General features: G+C 49.6%; 1 protein-coding gene across 2 annotated transcripts in view; it reads left to right on the forward strand.

The window, feature by feature from the left end:
• The window catches only part of LOC144727630 (formin-like protein 3), a 62,139-nt gene that overhangs the window by 14,000 nt on the left and 32,298 nt on the right, over positions 1-15,841 (forward strand). The window contains exons 2-8 of one of the 2 annotated variants that reach the window (XM_078606631.1): positions 6,547-6,630; positions 8,743-8,823; positions 10,392-10,465; positions 11,958-12,041; positions 13,136-13,168; positions 13,300-13,482; positions 14,824-14,929. In XM_078606631.1, coding sequence (XP_078462757.1) covers positions 6,547-6,630; positions 8,743-8,823; positions 10,392-10,465; positions 11,958-12,041; positions 13,136-13,168; positions 13,300-13,482; positions 14,824-14,929 — 645 coding nt within the window. The remainder of the gene's footprint in view (positions 1-6,546; positions 6,631-8,742; positions 8,824-10,391; positions 10,466-11,957; positions 12,042-13,135; positions 13,169-13,299; positions 13,483-14,823; positions 14,930-15,841) is intronic. The other variant, XM_078606718.1, reaches the window with a different exon arrangement.

The following is a 15,841-nucleotide window of genomic DNA, read 5'->3' on the forward strand; positions in this document are numbered from 1 at the left end:
GATGTAAACAACATGTACCACCAAACTCTGCAGCCATAGCTGGCTGCATGAGTCACTCCGCAACAGCAGGAGCATCAGTCGGAGAATCAACATTTTTCAATGCACCTTTAAGATCTGCACACTAAATCAAAACACAGATCATACTTTGTAGCGAGAGAGAGAGTGGACAAGTCAATGTCACTGATCACCAAGTGTCCTGTAGTACCAGGAGAGAGAGAGAGAGAGTGGACAAGTCATTGTCACTGATCACCAAGTGTCCTGTAGTACCAGGAGAGAGAGAGAGAGAGTGGACAAGTCATTGTCACTGATCACCAAGTGTCCTGTAGTACCAGGAGAGAGAGAGAGAGAGAGTGGACAAGTCATTGTCACTGAGCACCAGGTAATACCCCGGTTGCATGTGTCGCCGAGTGATTTTTCCGTGAAAATTTCGTGGAGAATGTCAACTTGTTCTCGTCGTCACGTCTCATTTAGTCAGGAATATGGTTAGGAAAGCAGTGTCGGCTTGGGCGAGAGGTACAGGGCCAGTCCAACAGCTCCCAGCGACGATCGCTGTGCGTGCGAGTGTGGTTCTAGATAACCCATGCCACAGCTGCTGCTGTATATGAAAACTTCTACAGACTGCTGACGCACGGACCGTTCAGCATAACGGAACTGGGATACTGTTGCGGCTTTGTCGTTGTTGTTGCTGTTGTGGGACACGTTATTTGATGTGACCTCTCTGGCGAGACAAACGTCCAATGTTCGACTTCTCAGGCTCATCGGAGTCTTCCCCTTTGGCGGAAGAGCAGTCTGCATTAGCAGTGATGGCACAAATAATAATACAAAAACTCAACACATTCGTCAATAACAAGGAAAAACATAGGTGACGTTTCTGGAAGTGGACTTTCTTCATAGTACATAAGAAAGAGCTTTGCCGGAGATTTGTTGAGTTTTTTTGTTATTTGTGTTTTTGCACCACTGCCAATGCAGTATCACAACGTATTTTGTTTCCTATCGGTCACCGCACCGCGTGCTTTCAGATGCGCATCGGCGGCCGTCGGGAACGTTCTTCCGATATTTGGAAGCCACTGGAGCAATGCACTTTTAAATCGAGATTGAAAACTCTTTTTTTTTCGAACTGATTTTTGTGTTTAGTTTGTTGTCCTTTCCCCGCACCTTCCATTAGCACGGTAGGCTACGTACAGTGCGAATTCATTTCAACACATACATACATTTTTTAATAATGAACACTCCTACACCATGGAAGGAAATGCATGTGGGTTCTTCCCTCTCATCTGTTACCGTGAGATATTCTGCGAGCTCCCACGACATGTTTTTTTCGACGCCAGCACCTGGAAACCGTTCCCGTAAGCTGGCCGAGTGGCACTGTGCTCTGTGGGGTCGGTGGCCCACGTGTCGTGAGAAGTGCGTGAAGTCAAATTCCAGTTGCGGGCAACTTCAGCCCATCACCTCTCTCTCGAGTTCCTAAAACGAGCTACTGTTTGCGTGGGGCAGTCGACGTCGGTGGTCGTACTCTTTGGTTCTTTCGGTAAAGTCACGTATGAAGATAAAATAATAAATTAAATAATAGCATACGACGTTTCGATTGCAACACAAGCAATCATCATGAGGTATAAATGAAATAGCAACACAAATCTAACCAGAAAACTATAGACAGACATATGAGCAGACAGATATCACAAAGATACATAGAGAGAGAGAGCAACACACATAGGCACTCTGCCCCCGCCCCCTCTCTCTATTTAAGGCCTCGTCACAGAGACGTCCTCTCTCTGTGTGCCTATGTGTGTTCTCTCTCTATGTATCTTTGTGATATCTGTCTGTTCATATGTCTGTCTATAGTTTTCTGGTTAGATTTTTGTTGCTATTTCATTTATACCTGATGATGATTGCTTGTGTTGCAATCGAAACGTCGTATGCTATTATTAAATTTATTATTTTATCTTTATACGTGACTTTACCGAAATAACCAAAGAATAATTCCTGCAGACACGAAAGCTCCAAATTAAGGTCGGCGGTCGTCTTAGCCAAGGGATTAAAATGTTTAACTGCTCCACAGCAAAACTCGAGCGTGCTCGCAGCCAGCGCTGTTCAACGTCCGTTCGCGCAAGGAGATGCCCGCGCCTTTTTATCCGAAAGCGTGGAGGGAGATGCTGCACTCGTCCGTGGGACGTGACCAACGTGGCATGGATAGGGAGGCCTCCATCCAGCAGTGGACGCACAGAGGCCGGGGAATGATCTATTTACATGTCTGGCTACGTGCAAATGTCCATCGTTTTGTTTCCTTCGGCCACATTTATATATATTTTCCCAATGAATGCTCGATTTATAATACATTGTTCTTACAAGCGTGCACCTGGTGAACTAAAGCGTTCAGAGGATTATTGCAAGTCAAACGTACACGGTGTGTGTGTGTGTGTTCAAGCGAACAACGTACTTTTTTAAAGATCATTTAGATTTTTTAAACTTTGTTTAAGTGTCGATGAACGTTTCCATCGGAGGCAGCTGTTGATGAGGAACTCTCGTTTGGTGAACGCGCGTAGAGCACTCGTGTTATGAAAGCTGGTGGTGGGGATTGGGGGTGAGTGGGGGGGGGGCGAGAGATGGCAGGAGGGGTGAATTGGCAGGTGGCACTCGAGATTAGAGTCGCTAAAATAGTTTTAGTTTCTCTCTCTCCGCTGCCGGTTAACCGAATGAACGACAAAAAAAGCAACCGGTAAAAATCCTGGTGACCGTCGGTTGTAGCCGCACGTGAGTCAACGTCTCTTGCCCTCCACGTGGCGTGTTTAGCTTCATGAACCGAGCAAACGAAGGGAGCTGCTGTCTCGGCGGAGTAACGGTCAGCATGCTCGCTGGAACTCGCACAACGGAGGTCGTCCCATTTTTAAATCCTTTATATTAAGTTCGCTTGCTTGCTTAGGACCGTGCAAATCTTTCGGTGGTTTTTAACCTACTTCCCGTGATCCAATCGAGCTGACATTTTGCACACAGACTCGTTGTGCGTGACAATGCATTTTTGTGAAAAAAAATCCTAAATTTTACACTGTTTAGGGAATTTTGTTTAAATATTTAATTACCAATGCTGCCAGACAATCATCTGACCCATAGGTGGCAGCCATCTCAAGCCAGAGGACGAGAGGACTCTAGCCGCCCCCATGCCACGCATATGAAGGATTTATAGTGAAAAACTTTTGTTTTTACGGGTTTACTTGTTCCCACTCAATCCTCCCCGAGCGGCAGCCAAAATAACGTGGAAGGGCTTCTTACACCCCCCTCCCTCGCCACTCCAGCGCTTCTGTCCACCCAGAGGGCACACCCAGTTTAGTCGTCCGTGTGTTCCTTGCGTGTGGTGGGGCTAAAGTGTGGGGTGCTCCCATCTCTCCCGAGATGTCCGCTCCAAGTGGATGAATCGGCCACAAGCACTCTGTAGCTCCCTCTGGTGGAGCCTCTTTTCCGCCGGCGGTGGCGATAGCGAGTGAGTCAGCAACTGCGGGGCTGCGCCTTTAACGTTTTAGCGGAGTGCGGTTTTTGTACCTCCGCGTGTGCCAATCAACGCGTTCATTCCTAGAATTTCCACCGAAAATGTATTACCGTTTCGTGGCTTTTTGGAAGCGGTAATCCGTTATGAAAACGTTACTGGTTGCTGTCGTTGGGTTTTCTCCGTATGCTGCAGATTCTTCCCACACGTATTAACGCTCATTAACCGGCTGGAAACACCTTGCTATGTATAGAGAGAGAGGACGGCAAAGCTTGGACAATTGTTGGTAGCGTCGTCTCGCCACTTGCCCGCCGGTGCCCTCCCGCTCGTCTTAGCATTTGCGAAGTGCAATTTGCATGAACGGCAACGCTGTATGAAAAACAAACTTAACATAGTCATTACTCTACATTTTTAGCAACCCTACCGTGGATATAGGAGTTGAGGCCTAAACCCGCAAGCATCACGCAAAAAAGCCGACACCTGTTGTAGAATATTTTTTCCCCGTAAATATAAATTCCTTTTAAGGTAGCGTGTGATGACGAATGTGTTGATTGTTTTTTTTAGTAGTTCTGCGGGAGTCGAAGACTCGGCATTTGGATGCAAAACGTGCACACCTGGGTTTTGGTTTTGTAAACTGCGCGACGTTTTGCTTCCACTGCCACGTGGTGACCTCTGGTGGCTTCTGCTGAAGCTGTCCTGCTGTGAACACAAACACAGCGCTGCCCCCCCCTCCCCGCACTCCCACCGAAGCTTCCGACTGGCCATCGAACAAAGACGGTCATCGCATCGCGCGCTTTCGGATGCGCTTCTGCGGCCGTCTGGAACGCTCTTCCTTTCCGATATTAGGATGCCACTGGAGCTGTGCACTTTAAAATCGTCAAACAGATTGATACACCCATTTGTTTAGAACTGCTTTTTTGGGTTTAGTTTGTTGTCCTCTCTCCCCCGCCGTACATCCGATTAGCACGGTTTGCTACGTACGGTGAGAAAAGGCGTTCAACATGCATGCACACGTGCCGCGCAATGGAACAAGTGAGCCACGTGCCTCGCATCTGGCTGATATGAATCATTCGCTTCCCTACGGCCACCTGAACCCTCGCGTCTGCAGAGGGGGTGTCGTAAAGGGGCCTCCAGTTAATTCAGTTCGGCGTCTCTGCGCTCAAAACGAGCGTCGTTTCACGTTGACGTCCTCTGGTGGTCCCAACGTCAGTGGCGACAACTCCACATTCCCACGGAGCGGGCCTAGTCCCTCCTTTGAGAAACCACCGTTGATTTAAAAACAAAGCGCATCCGTCTCCAGGTGGTTCTCATTTGACCACGGTCAGAGGGATAGGAATGGTGGCGATGATTGCCATGAAATGCATGAACTTGCGATGTTCAGATGGGGAGCCCTGATGTGCCGCAACTTGAGCGATGTCCTTGCTCACTCTGCAATTCATATCAGAAGCCCTCAGACCCATGTCCCACAGAACCGTTCCGTCAAGTTCGTGACTTACTGCTGCAACGCGCGTACAAGTGCCCTGCTGCTTCTGGCCTGGGTGAGAGAAAGCAGGAAGACTTGTGGAAGTGCGTTCTCCAACTGCGTGCATTTTGCAAGCCCTCTAGTCCAAAGCTCACGTGGTCTTTAAGATGCTCAGAATGAGACAGTAGTAGAGATGAGGGCTTCGTCGAGTCAAGCCTCTGTTCATTAAACAAACTCCGTGAAGTGGAAAAACTGCCGCGGAGTTCCCCGCGACCTCTATTCAGAATCAGAATTTTACTGGTAGGAACCTCCTGGTTACACCAGCCCACGGGGGATTATTGTGTCCGTCCGTCCATCGTGCAGGGAGGGGCTGGGTGGGGAGAGGAGGGTGGGGAGGGGCTGGGTGCGGAAGGTGGGACTGGGTGGGGAGGGGAGGGTGGGGAGGAGCTGGGTGGGGAGGGTGGGGAGGGGCTGGGTAAGGAGAGGCTGGGTGGGGAGGGTGGGTAGGGGCTGGGTGGGGAGGGTGGGGCTGGGTGGAGGGTGGGAGGGATGGCGCTGGGTGGGGAGGGGCTGGTCACCCCGTGGTGCCCTTATAAAACTCAACGTTTAACCTACTCACGCCGGCTTGTGCCCGCCCTCACAGTCGGGCATATTTGCGGAATACACCACGCCGCCGTTGACCCTGGCCATTGACCGAGCAACCCAACGTTCCTACCAGCTCCCTCCGCAGGACAATGTCTTTGTTTAGACTGGAATAAATCCGATGAGCTGCAAAACTCTTTTTTGTTTCACGAACCTGCTAGACACAGCCGTGTGTTACCGCGCGCGTGAGACGAGGGCTTGGGAACGCGCGACCTGTCCTCGACGGGTGTGAACGTTTTGGAAAGCGCACAACACAACGCAGCCATTACAATCACTGAGATATATTTCGCATCGCCCAGCTCCAAGTCCGCATGATTACTTTGTTTTCTTCGTACAAAAGTCGTTTTTTTTAATCGAACAAACGATTCAGGTACACGCAGAGGGCATGCGTGGGAATTGCCACCAGTATTCTGGGAAAACAATGCCAAGTACAATGAATATTACCAATGTTTTTTTTAATATTTTGAACCTGTCCATGTCAGTCAATGAACTCTACATCCCTTAAATTTCGATTTAAAGCTCTCGTGACTGCAGGGATTCATCTTCTTGGTTCTTTCGGTAAAGTCACGTAGAAGGGAAATAATAAAATAATAATAACATAACATAATAATAAAATAATTCTCACGACGTTTCGGCCACAACGCAAGCAGCCGTCCTCAGGTGAAGACCAGGTCTGTCGGGGAGACAGACCTGGTCTTCACCTGAGGTCTACATTCCTTCTGTCTACGTCCTGAACTCGGATAACGCCTCTAGGGGAAGGATGGGAATGAGGGGGGGGGGAATTAAAAGGGGGGGGGGGGGAGTGGAGGGATGGGTGTGCCTGAATGCCCTCATAGATGATCTTAACAAGCAATTCCCGACTGGGGGGAGAATCCGTGAAGGCAAGATAAACCTTTGTCTGGTTTGACATGAGACGTGGAGAGGCAATTAACGACGGCGCTGCGTCACCGCTTTTCTTTTGCAGAATTCTATGAACCTGCCACCGGACAAAGCACAGCTGCTGCAAGATTACGACGTCGAGAAGAAATGGGAGCTCGTCTGCGACCAGGTGGGGAGTCGCCTTGTTTTCACTGATCACCATAAACGTCCAACGTGCAGGTGGAGCGGTGGCGCAGCGGTTAGCGCGCTGCGCTACGAACCTAGCGAGCCGAGTTCGATTCTCGCTCACGGCTAACAGCAGTTGACGATTATCTGAACTGCTCCTCGGCCTCCCCTAAGCTAACTCGGCATCAAATGAGTACCTGGTGCGGTGTGTAAACATCGCCACTGGGGAGACAAAGGCGGACGGGTGTGGTGCTGGCCACCCACCCCCTCGTGTGCCGTCCCTACAGTCTGTTAAGATGTCTTAAAATCTCGATGGAAAACTCATTTCTTTAGGATTGCTTTTTGTGTTGAGTTTGCTGTCCTTCTCCTGCACCTCCGATAAGCATGGTTGACTACGTACGGCGTGAAAGAAGTTCAACGCGCGTACATACATGTGAAAGCCCAGTGAGACGCATTGCCTCACCAAATTGGGTCACTGTGATGTCCGTTATTAATTTTTTTAAAAATGACATTTTTACGTGGGCGTTTCTGAAATGTGTGAATTCTGATCTCCAAGACCAAATGTGTGGGCATCTACGATTGCTACGCGATGCCCGCGGGAGCCCTCGGAAGATGATGCCGTGGGGAGCCGAGATTGGCAGCTTCCCCACGGCATCTCTCAACTTGCCCTCCGCATTAAAACCTTACTCGGAAACCACTGGGGAGCTCTCCACTTCTAAATAATGCAGATTGAAAACTCACTTCTTTAGAACAGTTTTTTTGTCTGTGTAGTTCGTTCTCCTGTGTCGCGACGGGCACTTCAAGATTCGACCGTGCCCACCCGGTTGCTCACTGAGCTGCATTGGCTTCCAGCTGCTGCAAGCAAACATGATAACGGTCGCACTCATTAAGCACAAAGTGCTTGCCACAAATGAACCACAATACCTTGCTGATCTCGTCAAGGGACATAAACCATCATCACGCGAACTCCGGTCATCCTCGCAGCAGCGGCCTTTGGCTCGCCATCGAATAAAAATGGTCGCTGCATCACGTGCTTTTACGTGCGCCTCTGCAGCCATCTGAAACGCTCTTCAATCCCATATTAGGAAGTCACCGGAGCTATGCACTTTTAAATCGAGATTTAAGTTTAGATTGACGAGGATTTTCTTTACAACAGCTTTTTGTGTTTAGTTTGTTGTCCTTCCCCCCCCCCGCACCTCCGATTAGCACGGTTGGCTAACGTACGGTGCAAAAGAAGTTCAATGCACATACAAGCGGTCGTCTTCGCTCACTGCTTTCCGCTCTTCCCTCAAAACTCACTTCTTCTTTTATCTCCAAAGCTCATCCCACGACCAAATAATCTCTTCTAACCACGACCGCTCCTGTTCCCTCTTGATAATCTCTCTCCATGGCGAGCACTCATTCCCAATCCATCCATCTAATCCGGTCATCATCATTTGCTCTCATCAATTTTTATTTTCCTTAATTCACGCATCACGGGTTCGCCCACTACTTCCTCTCGTCTATTTTATTCACCGAATCTTCACCACTACATTAATGCGTACCCATCGTTAATTATCCGCAAGGCGCCTTTGGTGAAAGCCCGATACATATACATTTTACGTGAAGATATGGTTGCGTTCCCGCAGGGCATGGTCGTGGTTTGGGTGAAATCTGCGTATGTACGTATGCACGCATGTACGTTTGTTGAACTCCGTTCGCTCCGTGCGTAGGCCAACCGTGCTAATCGGAGGTGCGGGCGGGTGAGCGCCGTTGCGTCCGCTCTTTTTAAATCCTTTATATTAAGTTCGCTTGCTTGCTTGCTTGCGCGCTTACGACCGTGCAAATCTTTCGGTCGTTTTTTAACCCACTTCCCGTGATCCAATCGAGCTGACATTTTCCACACAGACTCGTTGTGCGTGACAATTAATGTTCGTGAAATTTTTTTTAAATTTTACACTTTTTAGGACAAAAAAATTATATTTAATTACCAATTGCTTAATGGTGCAATGCAATCATCTGACCCATAGGTGGCAGCCATCTCAAGCCAGAGGACGAGAGGACTTTAGCCGCCACGCATATAAAGGATTTACAGTGAAAAACTTTGTTTTTACGGGTTATACTTGTTTGTTCTCAGGAGCGATTCCAGGTGAAGAACCCGCCGCACACCTACATACAGCAGCTCAAGAGCCACATGGAGTTCAGCATGGCTCGCAAGGTGACTTGCCTCCCCACCCCACCGTGCCCCCCACACTCGCGCCAACCATCACCCGGGCACTGCCCTCGACATGCCAACGGCACAGCGCTATCGTCTGTGGCTGTGGTTGCCACTCTCTGGACCCGTGGGTCACCGTCAACCCTCGACAGATGTTTGTGGGCCACCATGTGCGAAACATATGTTTTGTGGCATGTATATGCAGTGTTCCCTCGTTATTCACCAACTTGCGATCGGCGATTTTCGCTATCTGCGAATCGCATCTGCAACTCGACACGACTGCATCGAGAGAGAGGGATGATAAAATAAATAATGAGATTAAGTGATGAGATAAAGTGAGGGGATAAAGTGGTGGTAGATTAAGTGATGAGATAAAAGGTTTTCTCGCGCAAATATCGTTATCCGTGAAATTTGCTCTTCATGAGCATCTTCTGAACTTATCATACGCGAATATCGAGGAAATCACAATGTGTTCTCTTTCCATTTCTGTTGCTCTATGCCCCCTGTATCGTTCCCGTTCTGCTGCAAACGCGCACCGACGCCCACTTTATTAAGGACGATAGTGGCACGTAAAATAAAGATCGATATATATTTTTTTAAAACACGTGTCTGCAGCAATTCCGCGAACCACTTCCCGTGGCCTTGGGAGACCACCGGCGGTCGCGTTTGCTGAAAATGCCCTTTGACGGTGGCGTAGCACGAGAGGACAACCATGCAAAGGGTCGGGGGGGGGGGGAGTGTTTCAGCATGCACAAAGGCTGAGTGCTTTGTACACATTTTTGCACCTTGTTGTTGTTGTTTGTTTGTTGTTCATGGTTTCACGACGAGGAGCCTTTCTCGTCGTTTACAGATTTGTTCACCGTTTCCGCAGACCACAGGTTGGCAACCATTTGCGCTGTGCAATGTTATTGTTGTAATCCCTTGCCGCCGAGCAACGATGGCCAGATGCGCACAAACAATGGGCTTGCTTTTTGTTACCACCTCTGAGTGATACAAAAAAATACATACTTTGTTTTTAATTCAACTGCATATCAAGCCAGGCGCTGCGAAAGCAGAGCGGCTTGACTCACCGTTGTACGGTTGTGAGTTTGATTCCAAGTCGAGGGTCTTCTTACCGATTAACACTTCGGGGGTCAATAAAATACGAATCGCTTTGCGTGGCTGTCCTATTGGGACGCTGACCCCCCACCCCACCCCCGTCACGTGAACACCACCGGCTCAGCATCACCAACGGAGATGAACACCGCTCAACAGCCCACGCAAGCTCTGCTTCAACTTGACGTAGACTCAACTTGCGTAATGTTTGCGACACAGCAGCAGTTCGCATCGCGTGGTGAAGTATGGTTAAGTTTCCCTCTCGACCCACAAGGGGCAGGAAAGCCCTCGTCCACTAGTGGTCTGACACAAACACAGGCTGCCCACGTGAATACACACTCATTTGCGTGCGATGTACAACCTGTGCGCACGCACCTCCGGTGAGCACGGTTGGCTACGTACGGCGCGGAAGAAGTTCAACATACGCACGTGCGTACAGTGCGGTAAATGTGCCGATGGGTTTTTTCTCGTTGCAGTTCAAGAGACGAGTGCAGGAATCGACGCAGGTGCTACGCGAGATCGAGATCTCTTTGCGCACGAACCACATTGGGTGAGTGGCTCGTGCCGAGTTGTAGGCCACTCGTCGTTCTCCGTACACGTGCCGCGGTCATCCGTGATGAAGAAAATATCTTACAATAATAATAACAACAACAGGTCAATGTCTCCCAGAAGGTTGTGTGGCCGATGGGATGTGTTTTTTTTTAAAAATATACATAATAAATAAATCACTCCCAGAATGGCGTGTAGCTGATGGGATGTTTAAAAAAATATATATATGTATAATTAAATCACTCCCAGAATGCCGTGTAGCTGATGGGACGTGTTTAAATAATCTAAATAAAAAAGAATCTCTAACAGAAGGCCGTGGGATGATAGAATAGGTTTTTTTTTACGTGTGGAGGGATGGATATGGGAAGCAGATGTATCGTCTGCTTGTCTATCTTATAAATAACCTTCTGAGATTTTGGAACTGACAACCCACGCACAATACTAAAAGGAAGAGTCATATTTTAGTGAGCAAATTAAAATTCATGACCAATAGCGGAAGGAAAAATTAGCAGACAATGCGGGTCCTTCCCGTATTGCCTGTTTATTTATTTAGGGGCTTTTCGTTTCTTCATTTAATTACTGCCTACACATGTGTTTTAATCTCTCATCTAATCACACCGCGAGAATTAACACCGTGCTTATTTTGCCGTTCAACAAAACAATAAAAATGCAATTTCCCAACATTTATCATCCAGTCATATTTAATCTACCGAGCAAACACACAGACTCATCTCATCACCTGGCTTTTGCGCTTCCAATCATCATCATCATCATCATCGTAATTATGATCATCTTTACTACAATAAAGCCTCAAGAAGATTTTTTTTTTCCTTCCAGATCGACCCTTCGTTAGAATGTATCGTCAACTCCTCACCGAGTGAATGTCACCTGTGCGGTAGCAACTGGACTATCCAGAGAACGCCCCACGGTTCTCCAGCCTCAGGGCATGTGGCTCAAGGCTCCTTGACGTTGTCCGAGGGCGAGACTCTTAGGGGCCGTCCATAAATGACGTCACGTACCTAGGGGAGAGGGGGGGCGGGCGGTCATACATTTGTGACGATGTGTGACGAGGGGGGGGGGGTGTTTGAGAAATGTGACGTTACTTCAAAATGCGAAACTTTAAATAAATATAGACAACACGTTCTACTTAACTAAATTGACATTTTAATAAATGTTTTCTCCTACAACATCAGAGTGCAACGCCACATTAAATACGCACTACAATGACAATAGTTTGAAGCGATTTGAAGCATGTTTTATTTTCAAAATGGAAATATGTTTTTTTTTTGGGGGGGGGGGGGAAGAGCTTGTGACATCATATTTTAGGCGGGGGGTTCTGACTTTTTGCAACGCCGTGTGACGAGGGGGGGGGGGAGGTCAAAAATCGTCCAAAATCGCGTGACGTCATTTATGGACGGCCCCTTACGCGCTCGCCGCGGTGCCACGCTTACCCCATGTCGTGCCCCCCCCCCCCCACCTGTCTTCTTGCCCAGGTGGGTGAGGGAGTTTCTGAACGAGGAGAACCGGGGGCTGGACGTTCTCGTGGATTACCTGTGCCACACGCAGAGCTCCGGCACGTGAGTTGCTGGGTGTCTTGTTTTGTTTGTTTGTTCAACGGAAGCTCCTTCTTTACACCTCCTCTTCCTCTCAACTCTCCGCTTTGCCGACCCCATAACCACGTCTTCAACGATTTGCCAGTCGCAAAACCATACCCTGGCCATGCAAAAGTGTCTGCCTGCTCCAAATGGGCATTGAAGCAGCGCTCACCTCCCATCTACAGCCCCGAGCCATTGGTTTAAGTTCCACATCCTACGGCGGGGTTGATGTCATCTATAAGACGACCACCGTTGACTTCTCCACCAAGTGATACGCATTTGATCGACCCCAACCGCGATGATTTGAACTCGCAATTTTCTGATCGTGAGCCGCTTGCTCTACCACCCCGAACCACACCACGCATACCCGCAGCATTGCTAAGCACACAACCTCTAACCACAGGGTTGCTCTTCTTATTGTGCCTTGCTTCTAAGTTAGCAGCGGTCGCTCTTTTCATTAAGCCGTGATCTATCCACTGCTGGATGAAGGGCTGCCGGAACCGTCTCGTTGCCGTGCACGGCCGATTCCACGAGCGGCTTTCATTTCTCCATCTTTGGAGCGACGATCATCAGCTGGCGATGTTGATGATGACATCGATGACTCCAGCTGGTGACATCCTCTCGGGCGCGTTTCCTCTTTCGGCCGGTGTTATTTATCTTTGCTATTTTAGTCTCGGATGACAAGTGGCCTAGATCATAGATCATACTTACTTATTTTTTTTTCACTTCTCTGCGTTTCCTTGCTGGACCTCCGGGAAAAGCCCGACGTCCACCGCACGGCGTGGTCTGGACGTTCCCTTTGCGCCGTGGCCGCGAACGTGCGCGCATCAGGAGAGAGCGAACGGGCGATGCCTGCGCGTAATCGCCAGCACGTTCGACGCCTCCAGACGCGCGTCGTCTGTGCGCGCGCGTGCTCCACTGCATGTCGCCGCTCGACGACACCTTCTCTCTCTTTCTCTCATTTCATTCCGTCGGTCGTCGGAATTCTTCCTCTCTCGAAATGACAACGATCGCTGCTTCCCGTCATTCTCCCGCTAAGCCCCCCCCCTGTCGCGTTCTACCCTCCCCCCTCCCAGCCGCCACCTTGGCAGGGTGCAAGACCGCCGAAGGTAATTTCAGTCGACCATCCGTGACACCAAAATGGGTGTTGAGTCCTCGCGTCTCTTGCGCCGGAGTCTGTCCGCGCGCGTGCCCCGCCGTCATTCCCCACCGCCTCTCTCGTCGTTCCAACATCTCGCAGCTACGACGACGCCGCCGCCGCAGCAGCAGCCACCACGGACAGCGGCGCGACTCCGTCGATGGCCGAGAGGCAGAAGTCGGTGGACGGCGCCATCGACGAGGACGCGGAGCACGAGTCCAGCGTCAGCGGCCTCACCTCCGCCGCCAGCAGCGTGTCCCGAGCGGCCAAGCAACTGCTGCTGCGGTACTGCGGTCACCACGCGGAGAGCGTCCAGGCTTGCCCGTCCGTCGAGGCCGCGAGAGCACTGCCACTGGCACCGGGGCACGGGGACCCAGTAGGGCCGGCGTGGCTCGCGTGGTCTCGCTGCGACGTCGGTTCATTGTCTCGGGATGCCAAAGTGCAACCGGTAGCAAGCCTCTCGCTCGCTGCTCGGTGCGGTGGGTGACCTGGGACTGAGTGCGGGTTACTCACGACTTAGCACGATCTTACGGCCAGGATCAACGAGGCCAATTTTTAGGGCAGTCATCGCTGGCAATGATTTGTTTTTATCCTGAGCAACTTTGGTGTTTTCGTGCAGGCAGTGGCGTAGAGCCAGGTGGAGTTCTCGGTCTCCGATGAAGATGATTTGTTGAGAAGTGTACTTTGACGAGCAGTGATTGACCGACAAAGCACATTACCTCGGGTTGTTATGTGACCTGTCCCTGATCTGAGCGGAAGCTGTGTTGCCATCCCAATTGTGGCGATCGGATTTATCCACGTTTGTCAGTCATAATTCCTGTCGACAGTTGCCCTAAAATTTCCAAGAACGTACCATAGACTTGAGCGAAGCATACAGAAGACAAAGGTACCCCCTATATCTTTAACAGATTGTTGGGGCAAGTGCTGTTAGCGAGCACCTATGTAGGCCGGCACGGCACACGAGGGGGTGGGTGGTGGCCAGCACCACACCTGGCTTGCCTTTGGCTCCAAAATGGTGATGTTTACACATCGCACTGGGCACTCGTTTGAGGCTGAGTCAACTTTTCGGAGGCCCACGTCTTGTTCAAATAATCGTCACTGTTGACCGTGAGCGGGGATCGAACTCAGGTTGCTGAGTTTGTGGTGCAGCGCGCTAACCACTCCACTACCGCTCCTCACAAGCTCACGAACACACAGGCACACACCGGTTTACAGAAATGCATGCTTACACATTTGCAGTTTTCATCCACCGTTGCCTACTGGTGACCAAACAGGAGATGAGAACAATGGGATGTAGCCCTGCATCTGTACGTTTGTAAGTTGGGGCCAGGGTTGTAAGTAGCTATCGTGTTTTTGTGTTTTTGTGCTGTAACTTTCTGACCGGCCCCTCCTGGACATCTGTGCAAAAGCTCATCGTATTTCACCAGGAGAAATAAAAAAAACTCTTGATTCTGTACCAGGGTGCTGGAAATGCGTGACTCCAGTGGCATTAAAGTCACGGATAAGAATAACTGAGCACCTAGGATGGTGCCGCAGGGAATAAAGTGACGGCTCACCCCCCACCACCACCCCCGCCTTTACACGCGCAACGTTAGGCTGTGATTGACTTGCAACTCTCACCGCCAGGCACAACACGCTCAACCGCCGGTGGACCTTCCGCAACCAAAAGGCTGTGAGCCAGGATGACGTCCACGTGTGCATCATGTGCCTGCGCGCCATCATGAACTACCAGGCAAGTGCTGCTCCCTGTGGGGGGGGGGGTGATCACTTCATCACGACACGCACCCCCCTTGCAAAACACTTGAGGGCCCGATTCATAGATTGGTAAGAACTAATGTTCCACCGAAAAGTAGAAAACACCAAATCATCACGTGTTGGTGAGAACCGACTTTTGCGCCAAAGCTTGACTTTCCCGTCACCTTCGGGGTGGAGTGACGACGCCGCGGTTCGTGCACTGCGCTACGGACTCAGCGACTCAAGTTTGATTCCTGGCCACGGCTAACGTGAGCGGCGAGCGATGTCTGGACCGGTCTTGGGCCCTACCCCTGCAACCATCTTGCATTGGCCACTTGGTGTAGAGTACTGGACATGTGTGAAAAAGAGCTTCATAGCTCATCGGATTTCTCCAGGATAAATAAAGCTTCTGAATTCGCGACGAATGTTCAAGCTCAAGTTAATTTCAAGTTCATTTATTAGGTGTAGCCCTGTGAGCCATTCGGCTCTTTAATCGGGTGCAACCGCAACAAACAAAAAACTTAAACATGAACAAAAAACATCTTAAAGTGAATATGTGACTAAGTGCCAACAGAAAATCCAAGAAAAGACAGCAAAATATTGCAGAAAAAACACCGTACACCAACGCTGTGTGCAAAAATCCCAGTGGGATGCAAGTCAAACAACAACAACAACCACAAGACAACTTAGATTAAGGCAATCAGTCTAACTCTGTACTACTAAACCAATACACTTTTCGAAATCACCAAAATAAAGCCATGAAAGGCATGGGGGAGACTTTTATTCAGCGGTGGATTGACGAAAGGGCTGACAATTATCACAAAATCTGTCAAATGATGTCAACTGCGTATCTTTTTTTTGTACAAAAAGTAACAGAAATATATGTTATTCTCCCTGGCCAAATGTGTAT

This window comes from Lampetra planeri, chromosome 1 (assembly GCF_965212315.1).
Source record: "Lampetra planeri chromosome 1, kcLamPlan1.2.h2, whole genome shotgun sequence".
Classification (NCBI taxonomy): Eukaryota; Metazoa; Chordata; class Hyperoartia; order Petromyzontiformes; family Petromyzontidae; genus Lampetra; species Lampetra planeri.